The sequence below is a fragment of the Scyliorhinus torazame genome, chromosome 4 (assembly GCF_047496885.1).
Source record: "Scyliorhinus torazame isolate Kashiwa2021f chromosome 4, sScyTor2.1, whole genome shotgun sequence".
NCBI classification, from domain to species: domain Eukaryota; kingdom Metazoa; phylum Chordata; class Chondrichthyes; order Carcharhiniformes; family Scyliorhinidae; genus Scyliorhinus; species Scyliorhinus torazame.
In genome coordinates this window covers 292,786,060-292,813,573 of record NC_092710.1, presented here as the reverse complement: position 1 = coordinate 292,813,573, position 27,514 = coordinate 292,786,060, and the positions used below count along the sequence as shown (strand labels likewise).

Below are 27,514 nucleotides of genomic sequence, written 5' to 3'. Positions count from 1 at the left end.
AATTCCACATTAGCTTTCCAAAACGAAAGGAAGGACAGTTGAAATGCCAGCTGTTGAGCCATCACCTTCACACAAAGCTTTTAACATCCAAGTATTTCTGTGTTGTTTCAGGAGCAGGTGTAAATGTTCGTGCCTCATACATAGAATAATTTAACTTTCATACCATTCTCGTTGAATGGTATCGAAGCTTTGTTTAAACTCTCCATCAATTTCTCCCTTCCCTCCACTGAATCGTTTGGCTACAAATTCTCTGATACTCAAACACCCCAACCCCAACCAGGGGCTGGTTTAGCACACTGGGCTAAATAGCTGGCTTTTAAAGCAGACCAAGGCAGGCCAGCAGCACGGTTCAATTCCCGTACCAGCCACCCCGAACAGGCGCCGGGATGTGGCGACTAGGGGCTTTTCACAGTAACTTCATTGAAGCCTACTTGTGACAATAAGCGATTTTCATTTCATCTCATTCTTATTTTCAGCTGTAACACTGAATTGTAACAGTTTTGTCAGCAAACCCTCAGCCACAAATGCCACTGTTAGATAATAACATCATAGTTACTGTTCCCCTGCCTAATCTATGGCCAATATAATATCCTTAACATAATATCTTGAGATCAGCCAGTCTTTTTCTTTCTTTATTTTTTATATAGGGGCTGTTTAGCACACTGGGCTAAATCGCTGGCTTTGAAAGCAGACCAAGAAAGGCCAGCAGCACGGTTCAATTCCCGTAACAGCCTCCCCGAACAGGCGCCGGAATGTGGCGACTAGGGGCTTTTCACAGTAACTTCATTGAAGCCTACTTGTGACAATAAGCGATTTTCATTTCATTTCATATGATGTGGGACCATCTGTCACTCACCCCGAATTGGTCTTGAACTGAATGGCTTACGAGACCATTTCAGAGGGCAGTTAAGAGTCAACCACATTGCTATGGATATGGATCCACGCCAGGGAAGGACAGCAGATTTCTTTCCCTTAATGGCATTGGTGAACCAGATGGGGGTTTTCTAACAATCAATAGTTTCATGGTCACCTTACTGAGACTAACTTTCAAATCCAGATTTTATTAACTGAATTTAAAGTCCACCAGCGAGCTCGCATGTGAGATTTGAACCCCTGTCCCCAAAACATTAGCCTGGGCCTCTGGATTACTGTCTATGGAGTTTAATCCGGACAAATGTGAGGTCATGCATTTTGGAAGGTCTAATACAGGTAGGGAATATACAGTGAATGGTAGAACCCTCAAGAGTATTGACAGTCAGAGAGATCTAGGTGTACAGGTCCACAGGTCACTGAAAGGGGCAACACAGGTGGAGAAGGTAGTCAAGAAGGCATACGGCATGCTTGCCTTCATTGGTCTGGGCACTGAGTATACAAATTGGCAAGTCATGTTGCAGCTGTATAGAACCTTAGTTAGGCCACACTTGGAGTATAGTGTTCAATTCTGGTCACCACACTACCAGACTACCACACTATCAGGATGTGGAGGCTTTAGAGAGGGTGCAGAAGTGATTTACCAGGATGTTGCCTGGTATGGAGGGCATAAGCTATGAGGAGATGTTGAATAAACTCGGTTTGTTCTCACTGGAACGACGGGGGCTGAGGGCCGACCTGATAGAGGTCTGCAAAATTATGAGGGGCATAGACAGAGTGGATTGTCAGAGAGTTTTTCGCAGGGTAGAGAGGTCAATTACTAGGGAGCATAGGTTTAAGGTGTGAGGGAAAAGTTTTAGAGGAGATGTACGAGGCAAGTTTTTACACAGAGGTAAGTGGGTGCCTGGAACTCGCTACCAGAGGAGGTGGTGGAAGCAGGGACGATAGTGACGTTTAAGGGGCACCTTGACAAATACATGAATAGGATGGGAATAGAGGGATACAGAACCCGGAAGTGTAGAAGATTTTAGTTTAGACGGGCAGCGTGGTCGGCACTGGCTTGGAGGGCTGAATGGCCTGTTCCTGTGCTTTTCTTTGTTCTTTGTCCTCATTACTAGTCACCATTTCCTCATTCATGGACCAAATCTCAACGTCTGTCATTAAATGACCACTGCATTGTTCGCGTGAGAGAAAGTACTGTCTTCACACAGCGTCTAATGCGCAAATGCCATTGTGCTAAATGGGATAGATTCAGCTGATATAGAACCAAATAATTGTGCATCTATGAAGTGCTGTGTGCCCTCAGCAGCAGCACAATTGTAACCTAATGGCCTGCCATCATCCTACAATTGCCATCAAACCAGGAGACCAAACCTAGTTCAATGAGGAATGTGGAAGAGTTTGTCAGGTGCAGCACCAGGTATACCTTGAAATGCAATGGCAACCTGGTGAAACTACAACACAGGGCTAAATGCCTGCTAAACAACAGAAACACCATGCTACAGATGGAGCAAAGCAAAGTCACAACCAAAGGGTCAAATCAAATCTCTAAACTTCTGTTCCATCCAATCTTGAGTGTTGGTAGACAATTAAATAACCAACCATAGGAGCTTCCATGAACATTCCCATTCTCACTTATAGCACAGCCCAACATATCAAAGCTAACTCATTTCCAACCATCTTCAGCCAGTAGTTCAAAGTGAATGATACATCTCAGGCTCCACTTGAGGTCCTCAGCATCACAGATGCAAATTCTGCTTCACTCCACCTGATTTCAAGAACCAGCTATACATACAACTGGATGCAGCAAAGGTTATGAACCTTGACAGTATCTTTGTTATAGTGCTTAAGGTTTGTGTCCCAGAACTAGCCACATTCCACCACAACTATAACACTAGCATCTACCTGAAAATATGGAAATTGCCCAGCCATGTCCTGTTCGCAAGAAGTAGGACAAATCCAAACCGGCCAATTATTGCATCAACCTAACCTCAATCATCAGCAAAGTGATGGTAGTACCAGCAAGAGGCACTTACTCAGCAATAAACCGCTCACCAATGCTCAGATTGGGTTCTGCCACAGCCACTCAGCCCCATAATGCATTACAGCTTTGGTCTAAACACGGACAAAAAAATTGAATTCTCATGCTCCTTGGAGGACCAGTGGTGTTAAACCAAAGGAAAGTGAGCACACAGCTACAATGAAAGGACTGTGCATATCCCAGCACAAGCTCTCCCGTGTAAAATACATTTTATCCAACGCAGGCAAACTTTCAAGTCTCCTCATTTTTTAACCCGACAGCTGTGCCTGACTGTTCGGATTCCCAACATCCCAATTCACAATTCAGAACCTCTCCATCTCGTTGACAAGCTGCAAACGGAGCTAATTGGGCCATTAATTGGAGGCGTGTGGGTTCCAGCCCCCCCCCCCCCCCGCCCCAAGTGGCATTTTTTAAATTGTAGACTTTCTCGGCAGTATCGATACTCGAGATGACCTCTGGGAGTGTGTTTTAAAATTGTGCCTCCATTGGGTCCCAACTGGACCAGCATTTGAAAATCCCACCCGCGAACTCCCATTTTTAAAAGCTCATTAGTTAAAAGTTGATCACTCAAGGAGATTATACTGGAAAGGCTCAGGCAGCGTTCCCTGATTAGACTCAATATGTTCGGACGGGAAAGTGGAGCTGAGTCCACAAAAGATCATCCATGATCTCACCGAATGGCGGAGCAGGCCCGAAGGGCCAGATGGCGTGCTCCTTCTCCTAGTTCTTATGTTCTTGTTCTTATAATGAGTACCTTGGTTTTGATCAATCCATCCTGGTAAAACCAGATTTGGTCATCCATTCCTGTGCCTTCTACTGCTTGCACTCGTACCATGTTGATTTCATTCAGTTCTCCAACAAAAGTCATGAACGTTCCAGTACCTCTGTTTCGTACCCTGAAATACACTCTGCTCTGTAAACAAGACAAAATGGGAAAATGTCACAGAATTTTCCACTGTTCTTTTAATCTTCTAGCTTATTGGATGTTTAAGCCACGACTTCACATACATGCAGTACTTTACTGCTTGAATAAAGTATAGTGTTCAATTCTGGTCGCCACACTACCAGAAGGATGTGGAGGCTTTAGAGAGGGTGCAGAAGAGATTTACCAGAATGTTGCCTGGTATGGAGGGCATTAGCTATGAGGAGCGGTTGAATAAACTCGGTTTGTTCTCACTGGAACGACGGAGGTTGAGGGGCAACCTGATAGAGGTCTACAAAATTATGAGGGGCATAGACAGAGTGGATAGTCAGAGGCTTTTCCCCAGGGTAGAGGGGTCAATTACTAGTGGGCATAGGTTTAAGGTGCGAGGGACAAGGTTTAGAGAAGATGTACGAGGCAAGTTTTTTTACACAGAGCGTAGTGGGTGCCGGAAACTCGCTGCCGGAGGAGGTGGTGGAAGCAGGGACGATAGTGACATTTAAGGGGCATCTTGACAAATACATGAATAGGATGGGAATAGAGGGATACAGACCCAGGAAGTGTAGAAGATTTTAGTTTAGAAGGGCAGCATGGTCGGCATGGGCTTGGAGGGCCGAAGGGCCTGTTCCTGTGCTGTACTTTTCTTTGTTCTTTGTTCTTTGAATAAGTAGATACATTTGCATTCTTTGTAATGTCACAAATTGCGGCAGAAATAGCTGAAGAGGTAGGGGGAGGAGTGGAGCATTTTCCCAGCATTAAAACTGTGTCATGAAGATATGTTTTATGCCAAAGAATGATTTTCAATCCACCGGCTGAAAACATGAATTAACTTTTAAAAACAGACTTTTTAAAACACAGACTAAACTGACCTGGCTCACAGCCAGGACGGCTACCTAATTTGCATTATTATACATCCTACATTCCAACCCCGTTGCGATGGATATGAAATGTCTGCTAAAATCCATCAAAAAGGAATACGAATACGGCAACGCGGTGGCACAGTGGTTAGCATTGCTGCTTCACGGCGCCAAGGTCCCAGGTTCGATCCCGGCTCTGGATCACTCTCCGTGTGGAATTTGCACATTCTCCCCGTGTTTGCATGGGCTTCGCTCCCACAACCCAAAGATGTTCAGGGTAGGTGGATTGGCCAATCTAAATTGCCCCTTAATTGGAAAAAATGAATTGGCTACTCTAAACTTTTTTTTTTAAAAAGGAATAGGAATGAAAGAAATGCCTTGTTCCATTAACACAATGTTCAAATACTCATGATAAACAAACCATCGAACTTCAACAACAGGACTCTGGCTAAGAGGAAGAATTCCTCGACCTGACCTAATCAAGTTATAATTGGAATAAACGCTCATGTTTGAACTACTGGCAGTGGAGAGGCGATCACATGACAAGCCAACCCTTTGTTTTAAGTACATGTTTTCTAAGCAGTGCTAAAGAGCAGTTAAAAAGCTGAGAGAGCCTTCCCTCTTTCTCTTCCACCCTACTTGCAAACTTCTGAGCCCTGCTTGCTATTGCTTGACTCTTTCTCTATGTGTGGCAGAGTTTTAAGAAAGAACTCAACTTCACAGCTGTGTCGCCAGCTGAAGAGATGCAGCATCCATCAGCAGTTTTAAATTGCTTCGACTTTGAAAGCAGAAGACCACTGAGGGAAAGCGGCAAGATCATCAGATCCAGACGGTGTGCGTGTGTGAAACAGTTAAGCACTCACTGAATTGAAAAGTAAATTCTTCTCAGGCAAAAAAAACCCTGCTGCGGTCAAATGAGGAGAGGGCAAAGAGGAGAACCATTCGACCCAGAGGGGAACTGTTCGATTCCTCCTCACCTGATCGTAACAACTGCTTTTTCACAATTTACCTCAATTTCTTCTTAAGAAAAACAAGCTGAGTCGAACAGTATGATTTACATTTTAAAGCAATATTGAATCGACTCTATCAATTAAAGCACAAACAGTGTTGCATGGTTTGTTTAAGCTCCAGTACTCTGTAACGTGAAGTAATTGTAAAATCCCCTTTTCCTCGTTAAAGAGTTCCTGACTTTTTCTTGCTGCTATTGGAAGATGTTCAGCGAAGTCTAGGCACTTCAACATAAGGGAGGTAGAAAGTAATTGGGAACATTGAGGCCAGACTCACAGCAGCTTGTACCACAGCTGTGCTGATAGAATTCAGATGTAAATGCCATTTGGGAACACAGAAATGGTTGGCAAACATACTGCCAAAGAATATCTTCAAAAGCAACCCAACATGGGGAATCAATAGAAAAACTGCAAGGACAGAAATCTGTATCTAAAACATTAAAAAGAGAAACATATCGCCAGTTCGACAACAACAGAAGAGAAAGGAGAATATCTTGTTGACATCTTTTGAGCACCTTGAGAATAGATCTTGAGAGAATCTCTCATATCTTGGGCAAATTATTTGATTTTGTTTATTGTCACGTGTACGGAGGTATAGTGAAAAGTATTTTTCTGCGAGAAGCTCAACAGATCATTAAGTACATGAGAAGAAAAGAAAATACATAATAGGGCAACACAAGGTACACAATGTAACTACATAAACACCGGCATCGGGTGAAACATACAGGGGTGTACTGTTAATCAGGTCAGTCCATAAGAGGGTCATTTAGGAGTCTGGTAACAGTGGGGAAGAAGCTGTTTTTGAGTCTGTTTGTGCGTGTTCTCAGACTTTTGTATCTCCTACCCAATGGAAGAGGTTGGAAGAGTGCATAAGCCGGGTGGAAGGGGCAGTGCATCAAATATCATGCAAACTAATCTCCTGTAGTCCCACCTTTCCAAAAACATTTACACTTGAGCAAAATGTACTCTGAACGTTGAAGGAAATATGGCATTGCCTCATGTTTAATTTCTACCTCAGAATTACGACTTTTCACAAAATAATCAATCAATTTAGTCTTTCTCCACTACTGGCACATTTGAACAACTTAAAAAAAAATCTCACAGGGCGGAATTTTTAACTTTTATTTGCAGAGTGAGGCAGCAGGCGGGAAAAACACTGTGGAAGCTGCAGGCCCCCATGGCGGCTTCCTCTGCCGTATTGTGAGCAACATTGAAACAAAATACAGGAGGCTGGTCTCACAATGCCACATTGGCATGTAGGTTTCTGATTAAAAGATTGGGGTGTCATTTTTAAAGGGTGCCCCGATGCAAAAATAGAACGACCCCCCCCCCCCTCTCCAAAATACCCTATATGGAACCCCCCCCCCCCCCCCCCCCCCCACAGAACACTGCCCACGCAACTCTCCCCCTCACCCCTCACAACAGAACACTCGCCCATGATACGCACAACACCCTACCCCAGACATACTCCTCTAACCACTGAGCCAAGCACTTATCTCAACACCTCTGGCAGGTTCTGCTCGCCAGCTGCACACCGAGGGAAACCTGTTGTGATTCAGGGCATCCCGACATGAATGGACAATCTAATCAGGTTATCAGGCATACAGGCCTGAGAATTACCTTAAAATGTATTCTAGGATCCTGATGTTCAACGTTAGGATTCCTGTTATGTCATCAGTGAGTAGGAGGGGGGGGGGGGGGGGGCAATCACTATGGGAAATCCCGCGAACATAAATCGCGCTTTGAGGCCTGTGGGATTTCCCACTCCCACTGCCGATTCCACTCCAGCACCCCACCCACCAAAAAAACAGCGGTGGAAAATCCTTCACAGAGTTATTACTAACTGGTTCACACTTCAGATTTTACATATCAAATCTCAAATCTTTATACTCCTACATGTACAGACCTGAATCAAAGGGCGTAGAGAACCAATCCTGTGCCATCCAGTGTGCTGGTGCCAATTGGCTATCTGACAGGGCTGTAGCAAAATCTGGCGCCCTCTGTAGTTACTGCATTCATAAGCAACCCATCTGTTTTGGAAAATAAATCCAAAAATATTTTTCAAATTTAAGCATCAGTCCTCGAGCACAAAATTGTTCTACAACGGTGCAAGCAGAAAATCTTTAAAAGTAACAATAAGCATAATGTGAGCATCATTTGAAGAACCTGGAGGTCATGAGCAATCAATGTTCAGCAAATAAAAACTGAAAATGCTGGTCTATCCATGGAGACAGAATCAGAAGTAATGGGGGCATATCTGCTCCTGCATGCGCCATGCAAAATGATGATGTGGGTGCAAAATGTCACAAGATTTGGAAAACGAGATTCTTGCCAGTGAGGTCTCATTTTTCCAATTTTCCCACCTCTCGCCGGTGACTTAACAATTCCGAAGGGAACCTCATTTAAATAAATTTAAATGTATTTATAGGGTGTCCCTGCCATATGCTCCTCCCAGGTAAGGAAATAATAATAATCTTTATTGTCATAAGTAGGCTTACATTAACACTGCAATGAAGTTACTGTGAAAAGCCCCGAGTTGCCACATTCCGGTGCCTGTTCGGATACACTGAGGGAGAATTCAGAATGTCCAAATTACTGAACAGCACATCTTTCGGGACTTGTGGGAGGAAACCGGAGCCCCCGGAGGAAACCCACGGAGACACAGGGAGGCATCGGTGGCTATTGAAAAATGAGAAGCAGTTGAGGGGAACCTGCCAAGGGCATGAAGGTAACTATAGCTCCTGGAGGGGAAAGGGCATGCCAGGGCAGTGTCAACCTGGCAGAGCCTACCTGGGACTGCCATGGTGGCATGGCCAAGGGTGGGCCCTCTGGGGAGCCCCACTGTGCATCTTTTCCTTATGTATGTGGGCTGGTGTTGACCCTGTGCTTGTGTGTGCTGGATGGGGGTTTGCCCTGGTGCTTGTAAGTGATGGGGGTTGACCCGGTGCATGTGTGAGGGGATGGTGGGACTTGTTGCCCCGCTGTTTGTGGAGGGGGGTGAGGTTTGCTTTAACGCAGATCGGGGTGCCCTTTTAAAACGGCGCCCTCATCTCTGTGGAGCCCACATTACCAGCTCCATCTGGCCCTGCTTGTGTGACGGCAGAAACCACATCCCCAGGTTTTCTGTGCTCAGAGTGCCAGAGAATCTGAAGAGAAAATTCAGCAGCGCAGCCTGAGAGGTACATGCGGTTTCCTCATCCCAGCAAGCGTTCTGCACGCAGAGTGCAAAATTCCACCAGTGTTTCAAGTCCTTGTGACTCAGTAAAACACTAATGTACTGGGGGGTCCGTTAGCTCAGTTGGCTGGACAGCTGTTTCGTGATGTGGAGCAAGGGCCACAGCGCGACCTCAATTCCTATACAGAGGCCTCTCGCGAGATTTACCGGCCTCGAGACCTAAAGATCGCAGCATCCGCCCATTGTATTTAATCTCAGAAATTTGAAAGGGATTGATTAAGAAGGGGAAAATACAATTTGAAAGTAAACTCGCGGGGAACATAAAAACTGACTGCAAAAGTTTCTATAGGTATGTAAAGAGAAAAAGAGTAATAAAAACTAATGTAGGCCACTTACAGTCAGAAACGGGGGAAAATATAACAGGGAACAAAGAAATGGCTGAGGAACTAAATTCATACTTTTCTTCTGGCTTCACAAAGGAAGACATAAATAATGTACCGGAAGCTCTGAGAAGCACAAGTTTTAGTGAGGAGCTGAAGGAAATTAGTATCAGTAAGGAAATGGTTTTGGGGAAAATTAATGGGATTGAAGGCGGACAAATCTCCAGGACCTGATAGTCTTCATCCCAGGAAGTGGCCCTAGAAATAGTAGATCCATTGGGGGTCATTTTCCAAAACTCTTTGGGCTCTGGAATGGTTCCTACAGACTGGAGGATAGTGAATGTAACCCTGCTATTCAAGAAGGGAGGTAGTGAGAAAACAGGGAACCAAAGACCAGTGAGCCTAACGTTAATAGTAGGGAAGTTGCTAGAGTCAAATATCAAGGATTTCATAGCACAGCATTTGGAAAGCAGTGGTGTAATCAGACAAAGTCAGCATGGATTTACAAAAGGAAAATCGTGCTTGACAAATCTACTAGAATTCTCTGAAGATGTAACTAGTAGAGTTGACCAGGGAGAACAGGTGGATGTGGTTTATTTAGGCTTTCAGAAGGCTTTCGACAAGGTCTCACATAGCAGCTTAATATGGAAAATTAAAGCTCATGGGGTTACGGGCAGTGTCTTGAGATAGATAGAAACCTAGTTAGCAGACAGGAAGCAAAAGGTTGGAATAAATGGGTCTTTTTCTTATTGACATCAGTGACTTGTGAGGTACTGAAGGGATCTGTGCTAGGACCCCATCTGTTCACATTATATAGTAATGATTTGGGCGAGAGAACTAAATGAATTATCTCCAAATGTGCAGATGGTACAAAGTTGTGTGGGAGGGTGAGTTGTGAGGAGGATGCAGAGATGCTTCAGCGGGATTTGGGCAAGCTGAGTGAGTGGGCACATGCACGGCAGATGCAGTACAATAAGGATAAATGTGAGGCTATCCGTTTCGGTAGCAAAAATAGAAAGGTAGATAATTATTTCAATGGGTGTAAATTAAGAGAGGTCTCTCAGAGAGACTTTGGTGTCCTCGTGCATCAGTCGCTGAAAGGAAGCGTGCAGGTACAGCAGGCAGTAAAGAAGGCAAATGGTATGTTGGCCTTCACAGCGAGAGGATAGAGATGTTTTACTGCAATTGTATAGGGCATTGCTGAGGCCACATTTGGAGTATTGTGTGCAGTTTTGGTGTCCTTATCTGAGGAAGGATGTTCTTGCTAAGGAGGGTATGCAGCAAAGGTTTACCAGACTGATTCCTGGGATGACGGGTCTGTCATATGAGGAGAGACTAAGTTGGTTCGTCTTTCCACCTTTAGCCGGGGCAGCATGGTAGCACAAGTGGTTAGCACTGTGGCTTCACAGCGCCAGGGTCCCAAGTTCGATTCCCTGCTGGGTCACTGTCTGTGAGGAGTCTGCACGTTCTCCCCGTGTCAGCGTGGATTTCCTACGGGTGCTCTGGTTTTCTCCCACAGTCCAAAGACGTGCAGGTTAAGTGGATTGGCCATGATGAATTGCCCTTCGTAACCAAAAAGGTGAGGAGGGGTTATTGGGTTACGGGGATGGGGTGGAAGTGAGGGCTTAAGTGGGTCGGTTACGGGGATAGGGTGGAAGCGGTGCAGACTTGATGGGCCAAATGGCCTCCTTCTGCACGGTGTGTTCTATGGTTAGGATTATATTCATTGGTGTTTAGAAGAGTGAGAGGGGATCTCATAGAAACGTATAAAATTCTAACAGGATTAGACCGCGTAGATTCAGAAAGAATGTTCCCGATGCTGGGGGAGTCCAGAACCAGGGATTATAGTTTGAGGAAAAGGGGTAAACTTTTAGAACTGAGGTGAGGAGAAATGTCTTTACCCAGAGAGTGGTGTGTATGCTGAATTAACTACCACAGAAAGTAGTTGAGGCCCAAATGTTGTGTAATTTCAAGAAGCAATTAGATATAGGTATTGGGGCTAAAGGGATATGGGGGGGAAGGCGGGATCAGCCATGATCATAATGAATGGTGGGGCAGGCTCAAAGGGTCAAATGATCTCCTCTTGCTTCTACTTTCTATGTTTAATTGTTTCTTCTTTAAAACCACCATTTGTGAGAATCCGGTGTAGAGTTAAATATAATTTGGTAAAAATGAATGTGCAATAGTCATGCGGTAAGTTTTCCAACCCCTTGACAAATCTTATAAAGAGAGTTTCTTGTGATTCAAATGCTGTAGGGCAAGTATGTACTTACATGCCACCAATAACTTGGACAGAAAAAATGTGATTATTGTATCCTTTTAATGCCAGTTTCCGCACTTCCGAAACCAGTTCAATTTTCTTTCCTTCAAATTTCTCCCGTTGAAAGAGAATTATTACTGGAATGGAGAAGTACTGTGAAAACAAAAAATAAGTGTGAATTATTTTCAAAGAATGAAGAAAGGCCATATGAACTAAACGGCTTGGAAGAATAGAATGGGAGAAACGCTGACTCGGTTTCTCTCCCCATAACTGCGGTGGGAACTGTTGAATTTTCTCAGCATTTTCTGGGTTTCTTTCAGATTTCCAGCATCTGCAATATTCGAATTTGATTTATTGTCACGAGGTACAGTGAAAAGTATTGTTCTGCTTACAGTTCAGACAGATTGTTCCATACAAAAATCATAGGACAATGTGATGAATGTTTACTGTACCCCTAACACCATATAGGTGATGCCCCTTTAAGACCGGGTTTGGAACCCTGAGGGTCTCCGCCTCATGCTCTGCCCACCAGGGAGCCGTATATAAGGTGACGCCCTGTAGGTGGTACTCAGTAAGCACACGTCTCGGTCACTGACTAGTTCTCGGCTTATTAAAGCCTTCATTTACCATTCTACACTCTCGTGTTGTTATTGAGGGTACTACAGACATGCATAAATGCACAATGTATTTTGCTTTCATAAACTATACACTACCATTTTGAAAGAGCAAAGAAAGACCCTTGTGTACAAACACAAGTCTTTGAAAGTGGCAGGACAAGCTGAGAAATCTGTCCAAAAAAAAAGGTTCTTTGTCTTTCCCAAGTAGAGACATATAAAGCACAAAAACCTTCCTAAAATACTGGTTAGGCCATAACTGGAGTACTGTGGTCAATTCTGGGCAAAATTAATATAAAGGATATCAGAACCTTTGAGAGGATGCAGAGGAGATTTACTAGAATGGTGCCATTAATACAAGATTGCAGTTACACAGAGAGGCTAGAAAAATTGTACTTTTCTCTGAGATCAGAGAGGTTAAGGGGAGATTTACTATAGATGTTCAAAATAATGAGGGACGTTGATAGAGAAAATGATAAGAAAGCTTTTCAGTGACAGAAAAAAGTCAATAACCAGAGTACGTAGATTTAAGATATTTGACAAATCACCAGAGGCAACATGACGAGAAAAGATTGTTCTGCAGTGAGCTGTTATGATCTGACATGCACTGCCTAAAGGGTGGTAGAATCAGGAATAGCTTTCAAAAAGGAATTTCATAAATACTCGAAGTGTGGGAATTTGCAGGGTAATGGGGAATGAGAGCCTTGCAGTGGGATTTATTGGATTCAAACTTTCAAAGAGCTGGCACAAGCAGGACGAGCCAATGACCTCTTCTTGTACTTTCTCACATCATTAGCATAGCCTTGGGAAATTTAAGAGATACAGTTTGCAAATAGCAGCATTGCGATCTAAAAACAATTTAGCATTAAAATGTTCAACAAAGCACTTCTTATCCACTTCAGTTCAGGATTGGGCCTGGTACACAAGCAATAGACAGGCAAGGATCCCCTACAGAAAATGGAATTCAAGCTGTTCCCAATTCATCCATTCACACTTGTCGAGGTTGCAAGATGTGGAACCCTACAGAGGTGATGTTCAAAAGTACTCAGTTTCACAGCTAACATACATATTTTACAAAAAATGACTTTTGTTTGAAGGCTTGTGTGTCAGTAATATTTAAGTTGAAGCACAAAGAACAACACCAGGATCGGATGCTGTGGCCACATGCCCAATGCAATGAGTCATCTTGCACTAAAGAGAAAATTGATGGCTTTTTTGTTGCAGAACGCATCAGCAACACCAGATATTATTCTAGTAAAAGCTAAAAGATACTTACAAAGCCTACTGTCTTCACGGATTTGATATGGACATCATTTGCACATCCTATCATCATCAAATCAGAATAAGATTCCTCCTCGAGTATATATTGATTGCCAGTGAAGTTCTCTGCATCATAAGCCACCCAACTACAAAGAGACAAATACAACAAATCGATTAGTTTCCGAACACATACATTTCTGTTTTCTTTCTGTTCAAGACAGGTATGATGAAGGGTCTGCTGTGAAGACATTATATGGACTCTAAACGTTAACTTGGTTTCTCTCCCCACAGATGCTGCCAGACTTGCTGAGTCTTTCCAGTATTTTCCATTAGAGCCTGAACTTCCACGGCATTGCAATTATATAGTTGGATTGCCACTCTGCTCCTTGCTCGCCCAAACTTCTGCCTCGTGCTGGGGGAGAACTGTATCGTGCAGCATGCTCCTGAGGCCTTCAGTCGAGTAAAATCAGGCGCAAGGAGGCCATGTTTCCATTTTGTACGGCTCTAGCTGTGGTCAGGGAGAGTTCGGGTGGCTGGTGTGGTGTTGGGGGGTCGTCCATGGCAGGTGCCCCAATTGGGACCCTAAAATGCTACCCAAGGGCATTTCCGTAATCAGCCTCATGTTTTAAGCTGGCAGACACAACCGACATCTCGGGGCAGGGGGGGGCAACCTCCATCAGAAGTCCCATTCTAACTGGAGACACCCTTTCCTTAAGGCTCGGTGACCTGCAGAGGTCCCTCCCGTACAATGGCCTATCACTCAAGACCTCACTTCCCCCATTAGCAATGCGTCAGATCTTCCCCACCCTTCCCGACTGGATCTCTGCGACTTTTTCTCCAGTTCCCTGGACTTAGCATCAGGAAGCTTCTTGCAATGCCTCTTCTGGCCACTGCAGCGCTATTTCTGGAGGGACTGAGGAGCTGCCAGCCACACAGATTGGTTGGCAGCTCTGCAAGGTGGGACTTGCTCCCGAGTGAGGGGCTGCAGTTTGGCCTACAGTTTATCAATGCACGTCAGAATTTAAAGTGGCAGCAGGGCTCTTGGAGGTTGGCGGGGAAATGTTCCTCGTCAACTCTTTGGATGGTCATGTCCCCATCATTCTAAATATTCTGGGCCATTTGTTCTTATATTGTTCTGTTGATTCCATTTGAAGGTATGTGTTTTTTGTTCATTCTCTCCACTGGGGTGATGCAGGGGGTGGAATCAATGCATTGTTAATATTTCTATTATCATACTTCGCAATTGATATTCTCCCCCATTTCAGAAGAGAAACACAATTGCATCAATTTTTATTTCTCAATTTTTAATCCGCACCACACTGCACCCAAGCACCCCCCACCCCCAAACTCAGCAACGTGAGCCAATTTCAGGAAATAATATCCTGCAAGATTGCTAATTTAGTATTAATTACATGGGGCGAGATTCTCCGACCGACCCCCCCCCCCCCCCCGCGATTCTCCAGCCCGGATGGGCCGAATTCCCGCTGCTAGGATGCCTGTCCCATCGGCGTAGATTAAACCACCTACCTTACCGGTGGTACAAGGTGGCGCGGGCGGGCTCCGGGGTTCTGGGGGGGCGTGGGGCGATCTGGCCCCGGGGGGTGCCCCCACGGCGCGATGCCCGACTGATTTGCGCCGTATTTGGCACCGGTCGGCGGACATCGTGCCGATACCGGAGAATTTCACCCAATAGTATTCAGAAACCTTAACTCATTTGAAAAACATAGAATTCCTACAGTGGAGAGGAAGACCATTCAGCCCATCAACCCTCTGAAAGGGCACCCCACCTCGGCCCAATCCCCCACCTTCTCCCCGTAACCCCATCTAGGGACAATTTAGCAAAGCCTAACCTGTACATCTTTAGATTATGGGAGGAGACCGGAGCAGCAGGTGGAAACCCACGCAGACACGGGGAGAATGTGCAAACTCCACACATTCACCTGAGGCCGGAAACAAAACCAGGGGCGAAATTCTCCGGAAACGGCGCGATGTCCGCCGACCGGCGCCAAAAATGGCGCAAATCAGTCCGGTATCGCACCGCCCCAAAGGTGCAGAATTCTCCACATCATGAGGGGCCGAGCCCTTACCTTGAGGGGCTAGGCCCGCGCCGGACTGATTTCCGCCCTGCCAGCTGGTGGGAAAGGCCTTTGGTGCCCCGCCAGCCGGCGCGGAAATGACTTTGCCGGGCAGCGCATGCGCGGGAGCGTCAGCTCACGGCATCCCCGCGCATACGCAGTGGAGGGGGTCTCTTCCACTGCCGCCATAGTGGAGACCATGGCGAAGGCGGAAGGAAAAGAGTGCCCCCACGGCACAGGCCTGCCCACGGATCGGTGGGCCCCGATCGCGGGCCAGGCCACCGTGGGGGCACCCCCACGGGGCCAGATCGCCCCGTGCCCCCCCAGGACCCTGGAGCCCGCCCGCACCGCCCTGTCCCGCCGTCCCAAAGGTGGTTCAATCCACGCCAGCTGGCGTGGGTTGACAGCGGCGGGACCTCAGCCCATCGTGGACCGGAGAATCGCTGGGGGATTCCCGCCGACCGGCGCGGCGCGATTCCCGCCCCGCCGAATCACCAGTGGCAGAGAATTCGCGACACGGTGGGGGCGGGATTCACGCCGGCCCCCGGCGATTCTCCGACCCGGTGGGGGGTCGGAGAACCATGCCCCAGGTCTCTGAGACTATGAGGCAGCAGTGCTGATGAAAATAACCTTATAGTATTAAGAATTTCCACCTGTATTAGGTTTAATCAAACTGATATTGCTAAAATGAAAGTTTAGGCTTACACAGGTAAGATAATATGTAATAGGTCCAATCATGCAGTACTCAATGCCAACTACCGAAGATGTTTTATGAGTAGCCAAAGAGGAAGCAAAACCAAAATAATTTTCGACAAAATGTCTTGCATGCAAAGGGTCTGAGTCATTTTGCTTCGATGGTGGATGTGTTTTGTTTGTAGTGAATGAGGTATTCTCACATACTGCGACAATAGGTGAGATTCTCTGGCCTCCATGCGGTGAGTTTCTTGGCGGCAGGAGGTGGCATGCCGTTGGCTGGCGGCGGGGTCTTCTGGTCCCGCCATTGTCAATGGAATTTCCCATTGAGTCCACCCCATGTCACCGAGAAACCCATGGCAGGGTTGTGCCATCAGCGGGATCAGAATATCCCGCTGGTGTCAACAGCCGAAGATCCCGCCCAATGTGATAAGGACTGTAGTTTGAAACATCACCAAAGGTAATTTTCAATTAAAATTTAAGGCAGTTCATCTGCAGGAATTAGGTTAGGTGGATTGGCCATGCTAAATTACCTGTAGTGTCCATAAGGGTTGGGGGGGGTTATTGGGTTGCGGGGATAAGGTGGAAGTGAGGGATTAATGTGGGTCAGTGCAGACTCGATAGGCCGAATGGCCTCCTTCTGCACTGTATGTTCTATGTAATCTATGTAATGAATTGTTAAATAATCCAGTATTTAGAATGGATTATTCCCCAGAAAGATTAGCAGTTTACTGCGATACATTGTAAATACAATAATACTCCAGGATTACCTGGAAACAAACAATACGGGTGAGGTAGCAGCGGCAACTGTCTGGGAGGCTCTGAAGGCAGTTGTCAGAGGGGAGCTCATCTCAATTCGATCCCATAGGGAAAAGGGAGAAAGGGCAGAGAGGGAGAGACTGGTGGAGGAGATACTCCGAGTGGACTAGAGATACGCGGAGGCCCCCGAGGCTGGGCTACTGAGGGAGCGGCGGAGTCTAAAGGCGGAGTTTGAACTGCTGACCACAGGGAAAGCGGTAGCACAGCTGAGGAAGGCAAGGGGGGGCAGTCAATGAGTACGGGAAGAAAGCGAGTAGAATGATGGCACACCAACTACGAAAGAGGGAGGCGACCAGGGAAATTGGGAGAGTAAAGAATAAGGAGGGTAACATGGTCTTGGATCCAGGGGGGTGAACGGAGTCTTTAAGGAGTTCTATAGTAAACTATACGAGTCGGAGCCCCCGACGGGAGCGGAAGGGATGAGGCAATTTTTGGACCAGTTGAGGTTTCCAAAGGTGGAAGAGGACCTGGTGGAGGGGCTGGGGGCCCCGATTGAATTGGAGGAAATTGTCAAGGGTATAGAGGGCATGCAATCGGGTAAAGCCCTGGGGGCCAGACGGTTACCAGGTAGAATTCGATAAGAAATGTTTGGAAATATTGAGCCCACTCCTGATGAGGACCTTCAATGAGGCTAGAGAGAAAGGAAGCCTCCCCCCAACAATGTCACAGGCCTTGATCTTACTCATTCTTAAACGAGGGAAGGACCCGGAACATTGCGGGTCATACAGGCCGATTTCGCTTTTAAACGTGGATGCCAAATTGCTAGCTAAGATTCTGGCCACAAGAATTGAGGATTACGCCCCAGGGGTGATAGAGGAAGACCAGACTGGGTTTGTTAAAGGCAGACAACTCAATACCAATGTCCGGAGACTTTTGAATATTATTATGATGCTCTCAAGGGGAGGGGAGGCGGAGGTGGTAACAGCGATGGACGCAGAGAAAGCCTTTGACCGGGTGGAGGAGTACCTGTGGGAAGCGCTGGGGAGGTTCGGGTTTGGTGAGGGCTTTATTGGCTGGGTGAAATTGCTGTACCAGGCGCCTGTAGCAAGTGTATGTACAAACTGGGGTACTTCGAGCTTCACCGGGGAACAAGGCAGGGGTGTCCCCTCTCCCCATTACTATTTGCCCTAGCTATAGAACCGCTAGCTATGGCGCTGAGAGCTTCGAGGAACTAGCGGGGACTGGTTCGGGGGGGGGGGGGGGGTGTGGAACATCGGGTCTCGCTATATGCGGATGAATTGCTCCTGTACATTTCGGACCCTTTGGAGGGGATGGGGGAGGTTCTGTGGATCCTGAGGGATTTTGATAGTTTTTCAGGGTACAAACTGAACATGGGAATGAGCGAGTTGTTTGGGATCCAGGCCAAGGGGCAGGAGGAGAGACTGAAAGAGCTGCCGCTCAGGATGGTAGAGAAAAGTTTTCGTTACCTGGGTATATCCAGGAAATGGGATGCCCTGCACAGGCTCAACCTGACCCGGTTGGTGGAGCAAATGGAAGGGGACTTTAAAAGGTGGGACACGCTCCCGCTGTCACTGGCAGGGAGGGTGCAGACCGTGAAAATGACTGTCCTCCCCAGATTTTTGTTTGTCTTTCAGTGCCTCCCCATCTTCATCCCTAAGGCCTTTTTTAAGCGGGTGAGTAGGATGATTAGGAAGTGGGCGATGGGGGCTTGGGAGCAGCTGGAGGCGGCGTCATGTACAGATACTAGTCTGGGAGCTTTGATAACGGCTCCTTTGCCGTTCTCGCCGACCCGTTACTCCACAAGTGGTGGTGGCGACATTGCGGATCTGGGGATAGTGGAGGAGGTACAAGAAGGTGGAGGGAGCATCGGTCTGGACCCCGATATGTAACAACCACAGGTTTGTCCCGGGTAGGATGGATGGTGGGTTCCAGAGCTGGCAGAGGGCAGGCATCAGAAAGATAGGAAATCTGTTCATAGACGGAAGCTTTCCCAGTTTGTACGCGCTGGAGGACAAATTTAATCTGCCGCCAGGAAACGCCTTTAAATATCTGCAAGTACGAGCCTTCCTGAAAAAACAGGTAGTGGCCTTTCCGACGCTGCCGCCACTGAGGATACAGGACAGGGTGGTCTCCGGCACCTGGGTGGGGAGGAGAAGGTGTTGGATATCTACCAGGAACTACAGGAGGCTGAGGAAACCCCGGTGGAGGAGCTACAGGGCAAGTGGGAGGAGGAGCTAGGTGAGAAGTTGGAAGCGGGTCTGTGGGCAGAGTTCCTGGGCAGGCCTAATTCCTCATCATGTGCCAGGCTCAGTCTAATTCAATTTAAGGTGGTCCACCGGGCACACATGACGGCAGCGAGAATGAGCTAGTTTTTTAGGGTAGAAGACAGTTGTATGAGGTGCAAGGGCAGCCCTGCAAACCATGTCCACATGTTTTGGGCATGCCCGGAACTTAGAGAGTTCTGGCAAGGGTTCGCGAGGGCAATGTCCAAGGTGCTTAACACAAGGGTAGTGCCAAGTCCAGAGATAGCGATCTTTGGAGTGCCTGAAGACCGGGAGTTCAGGGGGCGAAAGAGGCCGACGTCTTGGCCTTTGCCTCCCTAGTGGCCCGGAGACGGATTTTATTAATGTGGAGGGACTCAAAGCCCCCTGTGTAGAGACTTGGGTTAACGACATGGCTGGGTTTCTCAGCCTCGAGAAAATAAAGTTTGCCTTAAGAGGGTCTACGCTAGGGTTCTCTCGGAGGTGGCAGCCGTTCGTCGACTTTTTCGGGGAAAATTAAAATGTCGGCAGCAGCAGCAATCTGTAGGGTGGGGGTGGGGGGGGTGAGTACTTCATTGGGATGGCGTGGGAAGACTGAGTCACGTGGGGTAATGTCGATTTAATTGTTATTGTATATTCTCTTTTTGCACTATCTTAATGTTCACTCTGGTTTGTTTTGTTATTATTGTTACTTCTGTTTTATTATGTAAAATTCTGCAAAAGCTTAATAAAAACACTTTTTTTTTAAGAAAGTAAATACAATAATACAAACATATATTATTAAATATCCAATTTCGCTATCTTTTCAGTTGAAATAGTGATAAATGTGTCCAATTTATCAAGAGTTTCTTTAATTTATTCATAATCAAAGCTAATTATGCTCACCTGCCAGATTGAACTTTGCAGGACTTGGGTGAAAAACCAGCTAGAAATTGGGCTGTGTCCGTGTTGAAGACGTTTGCACTTCCTTGAAATTCGGGCTCCGAAAAAAATTGCACCTGTAATTAAGAATTTTATCCATATTAAGACATACAGAATGCTTAGGAACAGAGGGAATAGGAGAAGGCCATTTGGCCCACCATCCAAACAGACCCCGGCTGATCATGTTCCGCTACACCATTTTCCTTACTATCCCATATCCCCTGCTGTCATTCTCCAGAAATGTATCGATGTTTGTCTTGAACATGCTCAATGACTGAACTTCCACAACCCTCAGGGGTAGAGAATTCCAAAGGTTCACCGCTGAAGAAATTCCTCCTCAACTCATTCTTAAGTGGCCTGGCCATTATTACTGGATACATACATAGAAGATAGGAGCAAGAGGAGGCCTTTTGACCTTCAAGCCTGCTCCGCCATTCATCACGATCATGGCTGATCATCCAACTCAATAACCTAATTCTGCTTTCTCCCCATAACCTTTGATCCCATTCTCCCCAAGTGCTATATCCAGCCGCCTCTTGAATATATTCAAATTGTTAGCATCAACTACTTCCTATGGTAATGAATTCCACAAGCTCACCATTCTTTATGTGAAGAAATGTCTCCTTATATCTGTCTGAAATGGTTTACCCTGAATACTCAGACTGTGATTCCTGGTTCTGGACACACCCATCATTGGTAACACCTTCCCTGCATCTACCCTGTCTAGTCCTGTTAGAATTTTATAAGTCTCTATGAGATTCCCCCCTCATTCTTCCGAACTCCAGCGAGAACAATTCTAACCTAGTCAATCTCTCATATGTCAGTCCCGCCATCCCTGGAATCAGTCTGGTAAACCTTCGCTGCATTCCCTCGAGAGCAAGAATATCCTTCCTCAGAGAAGGAGACAAAAACTGCACACAATACTCCAAGTGTGGCCTCACCAAGGCCCTGTATAATTGCAGCAACACATCCCTGCTTCTATACTCGAAGCCTCTCGCAATGAAGGTCAACATACCATGGCCTTCTTTACCGCCTGCTGCACCTGCATGCTTACCTTCAATGACTGGTGCACAAGGACACCCAGGTTCTGCTGCACACTCCCCTCTCCCAATGTATAACCATTTAAGTAGTAATCTGCCTTCCTGTTTTTGCTTCCAAAGTGAATAACCTCACACTTATCCAAATTACTACTGCATCTGTCATTGATTTGCCCACTCGCCCAACCTGTCCAGAAATTCACTGTAGGATCCCCGCATCCTCGTCACAATTCACCCTCCCACCTAACTTGGTATCATCTGCAAACTTTGAGATGTTACATTTTGTTCCCTCACCCAAATCATTAGTATATATTGTGAATAGTTGGGGTCCCAGCACCGATCCCTGTGGTATCCCACTGGTTACTGTCTGCCAATTTGAAAAGGGCCCATTAATCCCTACTCTTTGTTTTCTCTCTGCCAACCAGTTTTCTATCCATCGCAATACATTTCCCCCAATCCAATGCGCTTTAATTTTACCCAACAATCTCTAATGCGGGACTTTGTCAAATGCCTCCTGAAAGTCCAAATATACCATATCGACTGGCTCCCCCTTGTCAACTGTACTGGTTACATCTTCAAAGAATTCCAACAGATTTGTCAAACATGATTTTCCCTTCATAAATCCATGATGGCTCTGACTGATCCTGCCACTGCTTTCTAAATGTCCGCTATAAAGTCCTTGATAATGGATTCAAGCATTTTCCCCACTACCAATGTACGGCTTACTGGTCTATAGTTCCCTGCTTTCTCTCTACTTCCCTTTTTGAATATCGGAGTGACGTGAGCTACCCTCCAATCTTCAGGGACAGTTGCAGAGTCTGTAGAATCCTGGAAGATGACCATCAATGTGTCCACTATTTCCAGAGCCACCTCCTTAAGCAGATTCTTAAACTGTGTCCCCTGATTCCAGACTCACTAACCATAAGACCATAAGACATAGGAGCAGAATTAGGCCACTCGGCCCATTGAGTCTGCTCTGCCATTCAATCATGGTTGATATTTTTATCATCCCCATTCTCCTGCTTTCTCCCCATAACCCCAGATCCCCTTATTGTTCAAGAACCTATCTATCTCTGTCTTAAAGACACTCAGTGATTTGGCCTTCACAGCCTTCTGCGGTACAGAGTTCCACAGATTCACCACCCTCTGGCTGAAGAAATTCCTCCTCGACTCTATTTTAAAGGATCGTCCCCTTAATCTGAGATGGTGTCCTCTGGTTCTAGTTTCTCCTACAAGTGGAAACATCCTCTCCACGTCCACTCTATCCAGGCCTCACAGTATCTTGTAAGTTTCAATATGATCCCCCCCTCATCCTTCTAAACTCCAATGAGTACAGACCCAGAGTCCTCAACCGTTCCTCATACGACAAGCCCTTCATTCCAGAGATCATTCTTGTGAACCTCCTCTGGACCCTTTCCAAGACCAGCACATCCTTCCTTAGATACGGGGCCCAAAACTGCTCACAATACTCCAAATGAGGTCTGACCAGAGCCTGATCTTGTATTCTAGACCTCTCGACATGAATGCTAACACTGCATTTGTCTTCCCAACTGCCAACTGAACCTGCACGTTAACCTTAAGAGAATCGTGAACATGGACTCCCAAGTCCCTTTGTGTTTCTGCTTTCCTAAGCCTCTTCCCGTTTAAAAAATAGTCTATGCCTCCATTTCTCCTTCCAAAGTGCATAACCTCACACTTTTCCACATTGTATTCCATCTGCCACTTCTTTGCCCACTCTCCTAGCCTGTCCAAGCCCTTCTGCAGCCTGCCTGCTTCCTCAATACTACTTACTCCTCTACAAAGGAAACATCCTATCCACATCCACCCTGTCAAGCCCTGTAAGATTTTTGTAAGTTTCAATGAGATCACCTTTAATTCATCAAATCTGTAGCCAATACAGGCCCATTCTCCTCAATTTCCCCTCATAAGGCCTTCCCAGTCCAAATCCCATTGAAACCTCTTTGCATCTTCCTCACATTTTCCATGCCACCTAGCTTTGTGTCATCAACAAATTAGAAAATATTATATTTGGTCCCCACATCCAAATCATTGATGTAGATTGTGAACAGCTAAATCCCAAGCACTGATCCTTGCAGTACCCCACTCGGCACATGGTGCCATCCTGAGAATTAGCAGTTTATTCCTACTCCCTGTTTTCTGTCTGTTAACCAATTCTCAATCTACACCAATATATTTTGCACTCCCCTTCCCCCAATCCCATTTGTTCTAATTGTTTTATCAAGTTCCTGCGTGGGACCTTATGAAAAGCCTTCTGAGAATCCAAATTGAAGACAAAAATCAGTATTTTAGTAAGGGAGGATTTTAGACCATAAAATCAAGATGCAAGAATCAGTTTAGGTGGAGCTAAGAAACAGCATGGGGCAGCAAACATAGGTGGGAGTTGTTTACAGGTCACCAAACGGTAGTGGTAATGTTGGACAGGGTTTAAGTCAGGAAATTAAAGGTAAATGCAACTTGGGTAATACAGTAATGGCAGGTGCCAAAATGGAATTCACATTAGGAATAGTTATGTCACATTGTCACTAAGCACAAAATATGGGCCAATATCTTAACAATTTTAACTGCTTTCAGCCGCAGGTTGTGATAAGTTACTCTAATAACAGTTGGGAAAATCTTCATTCAAAATTTATCTACCCCTAAGGGACAGTCATCAAATATTTTGACAGAACAAAAATAAAAGAATACATGAATGGAATATCATACCTCAAACTTAGATAGTTCACTGTCCATCACATCCTGAAACAAAAAGACAGAGGCTTATTGAGGATTACTGCTATCTATTAACAAATTGTAAAAAAAGGAAAGGAGTCCTCATTACCCTTGGTAACCATAAAGAGTCTCCATCCCCCCTCTTTCTCCCCACTCAACAGGGCTAAATCGCTGGCTTTTAAAGCAGACCAAGGCAGGCCAGCAACACGGTTCAATTCCCGTACCAGCCTCCCCGAACAGGCGCCGGAATGTGGCGACTAGGGGCTTTTCACAGTAACTTCATTTGAAGCCTACTTGTGACAATAAGCGATTTTCATTTTCATTTTTCACTCCTCGAAAATAGCTACTAAGAGCTCATTAATATAGAACATCGAACATACAGTGCAGAAGGAGGCCATTCGGCCCATCGAGTCTGTACCAGCCCACTTAAGCCCTCACTTCCTCCCTATCCCCGTAACCCAATAACCCCTTCTAACCTTTTTTGGTCACTAAGGGCAATTTATCATGGCCAATCCACCTAACCTGCACGTCTTTGGACTGTGGGAGGAAACCGGAGCACCCGGCGGAAACCTACGCAGACACGGGGAGAACGTGCAGACTCCGCACAGACAGTGACCCAGCAGGGAATCGAACCTGGGACCCTGGCGCTGTGAAGCCACAGTGCTAATCACTTGTGCTACCGTGCTGCCCTCATATGAGAAAGTGAATGCAGAGTCATTAATGTCAGGTAATATATTTGGCTTATACACAGTGCCTGATGAGATGATTAACATCATAGCCATTCTCACATGGAGAGAAAGCGGGTAAAGCATATGTCGCAAGATGAATAGAGTGATGAAAGTTCAGCCATCCAAATAGACCATTATCATAAAAAAGGTCTTAAATTAGAATTTATCATAAAAACAGGTCTTAAATTAGAATCTTTAGAATCCCTACATGCAGAAGGAGGCCATTCGGCCCATCAAGTCTGCACTGGCCCTCTGAAAGGGCACCCTACCCACGCCCACTCCCTCACCCTATTCCCGCAACCCCATAACCCCACCTAACATGCACATCCCTGGACACTAAGGAGAAATTTAGAATGGCCAATCCACCTAACCTGCAGTTCTTTGGACAGTGGGAGGAAACTGGAGCACCCAGAGGAAACCCGCACAGCCACGGGGAGAAAGTGCAAACTCCACGTAGACAGACTCCCAAGGCTGGAATTGAACCTGGGACTCTGAGGCAGCAGTGCTAACCACTGTGTCACTGTGCCGCCATATTGTTCAGGGTTTCTGCCTGCACTATCTTACCCTGAGGTCAACACCATTAAGGTTGTTTGGGGACTTCCGGGTGCGGCTATGCAGAGCTAGGTCGCACATTCGGCAGCTCCTGCTTGGAACGGACTTTTGGGCTCTTTTACAGGGCCCCCACGGCATTTGTTTGACATTTCCCGGTGTGGGAAGAAGGCGGCAATATTCCCCCGACAGTGTCCCCCAGGAAGGGTATGTCTCTTGGTTGCCAGACACACGCAGAAACAGTGAAGGATTTGGCTGCAACTACAGGATAAACAGGGCCTCTTCCAGCATGCAGGCGGGGGAAGGGCAAGCTTAAAGCTGCAAGCTGACCTGAGGGCCTGTATCAAAGGTGAATTCTAGCAGCAGAGGGAACAACTGTGAAAAGACCTCATCAAGGCCACTGAAGGGACTTCCGGTTGCGGTGATGCCTAGCTAGCCGCACGCTTCGGCGGCTCCAGCTCCGACGGACCTTCGGGCTCTTTTAAGAGCCCCAACGGGGAATTTTTCGACGACGCAACCCGGTGTGGGGCGTGTGAGAAGGGAGTCCCCCCCAAACGAAGGAGGAAAAAACCGGCGGCGGCGGCTGCAGCGCGAGGAATCGTCGACCAAAGGGTCAGAAAGAGAGAAGTACAAGATGGCGGCGGAGAAAGCGCAGGCGACATGGGGGCCTGAGCATGAAATTGTGAGACGGTGCGTGGAGCTGCTGAAGAGGGAGGTGCTGACCCCGTTGCTACAGGCAATTGAGGGGCTCAAGGAGACATTAAAGACCCAGGAGACAGAGCTCCGTGTGGTGGAGCAGAAGGTGACAGATATTGAGGACGAGATCCTGGGCCTGGCGGTTAAGACACAGACGCACGAGGCACTTCATAAAAAGTGTACTGAAAGGATCGAAGCCCTAGAAAATGGAGCGCGAAGGAAGAACCTTCGGATACTGGGTCTCCCTGAGGGTGTGGAAGGAGTGGACTGTGGAGCGTACGCAAGTACGATGCTGAGCTCACTGATGGGTGCTGAGGCCCCTACGGGCCCCTTGGAGGTGGAGTGGGCAAATCGGATTCCGGCGAGAAGACCAAAAGCGGGGGAACCACCCAGGGCGATAATAGTGCGATTTTACCGCCTTAAGGATAGAGAAGAGGTCCTGAGATGGGCTAAAAAGGTGCGGAGTAGCAGATGGGAGAATGCAGTGGTACGGGTATACCAGGATTGGAGTGCGGAGGTGGCGAGAAGGAGGGCGAGCTTCAACCGAGCCAAAGAGGTGTTGCATAAAAGGAAGGTGAAGTTCGGGATGCTGCAGCCGGCAAGACTATGGGTCACGTATCAGGAGAGACACCATTATTTCGAGACGGCGGAGGAAGCATGGACCTTCATCAAAGAAGAGAAATTGGATCGGAACTGAGGGACTGATGCTGCAGGAAATGTTATTGTTAATGTTACGGTGGAAGTTAATTGAGAAGTAAACAGGGAAGGGGGGAGACATTGGGGAAATGTGGGCGCCGGTGAGGGGGGAAAGACGGGACATAGTTGGAGAATGGGGAAGGGGAGGGGGAGGGGAAAGGGAGCTGCGCCATAAGAGGCGGGTCAGGTAAAGGGATGTTCCCGCACCAGAAAGAATAAGGCGGGAAGACAGGCGCAAGGCGGATGGGAGTTCCCCACATGGGGGGGGTCGAGGAGTGAGCAGGAGTAGCCGGGGTCAGTTGAAGTTAGCTGACTTACGGAAGTAATATGGGGGGAGCAATCAAGCTAGAAAGAGATCTAGCGGGGAGGGGAGGAGGGAGGGAGAAGGGGGGGGGGGGACAACTGGGTTGCTGCTGCGGAAATCCAAAAGGAAATGGCTAAAGAGTGGGTGGGCGGGGATGGTGTGCGACGCTGGGGGAGCGAGCGGGAGCGCGGAGGCGGGATATGGGACTGGCCTAGAGAAGGTAATGGCTAGTCGACACGGGAGGGGGGCAGGTAGCCCCCTAGTGAGGCTGATCACGTGGAACGTGAGAGGCCTGAACGGACCGATAAAAAGGGCCCGAGTGCTCGCGCATTTGAAAGGACTAAGGGCAGACGTGGTTATGCTCCAAGAGACGCACCTAAAGGTGGCGGACCAAGTTAGGCTAAGGAAAGGATGGGTGGGACAGGTGTTCCACTCAGGACTGGACGCAAAGAATAGAGGGGTGGCCATTTTGGTGGGGAAACAGGTCGCATTTGAAGCAAAGAACATCGTAGCAGATAGCGGAGGTAGATATGTAATGGTGAGTGGCAGGCTGGAGGGAATGGAGGTCGTGTTGGTTAACGTGTATGCCCCAAACTGGGACGATGCGGGATTTATGAGACGGATGCTGGGGCGTATACCGGACCTGGAGGTAGGAAAC

At 47.0% G+C, this 27,514-nt stretch overlaps 1 protein-coding gene across 3 annotated transcripts in view; it reads right to left on the bottom strand.

Moving 5' to 3' along the window:
- Window positions 1-27,514, bottom strand: part of LOC140410996 (uncharacterized) — a 357,930-nt gene that overhangs the window by 9,516 nt on the left and 320,900 nt on the right. For all 3 annotated transcript variants that reach the window (XM_072499917.1, XM_072499918.1, XM_072499919.1), the window contains 6 exons: window positions 23,878-23,910; window positions 20,081-20,193; window positions 13,403-13,532; window positions 11,526-11,665; window positions 7,604-7,727; window positions 3,666-3,824 (listed from right to left, as the gene is read on the bottom strand). In XM_072499917.1, coding sequence (XP_072356018.1) covers window positions 3,666-3,824; window positions 7,604-7,727; window positions 11,526-11,665; window positions 13,403-13,532; window positions 20,081-20,193; window positions 23,878-23,910 — 699 coding nt within the window. The remainder of the gene's footprint in view (window positions 1-3,665; window positions 3,825-7,603; window positions 7,728-11,525; window positions 11,666-13,402; window positions 13,533-20,080; window positions 20,194-23,877; window positions 23,911-27,514) is intronic.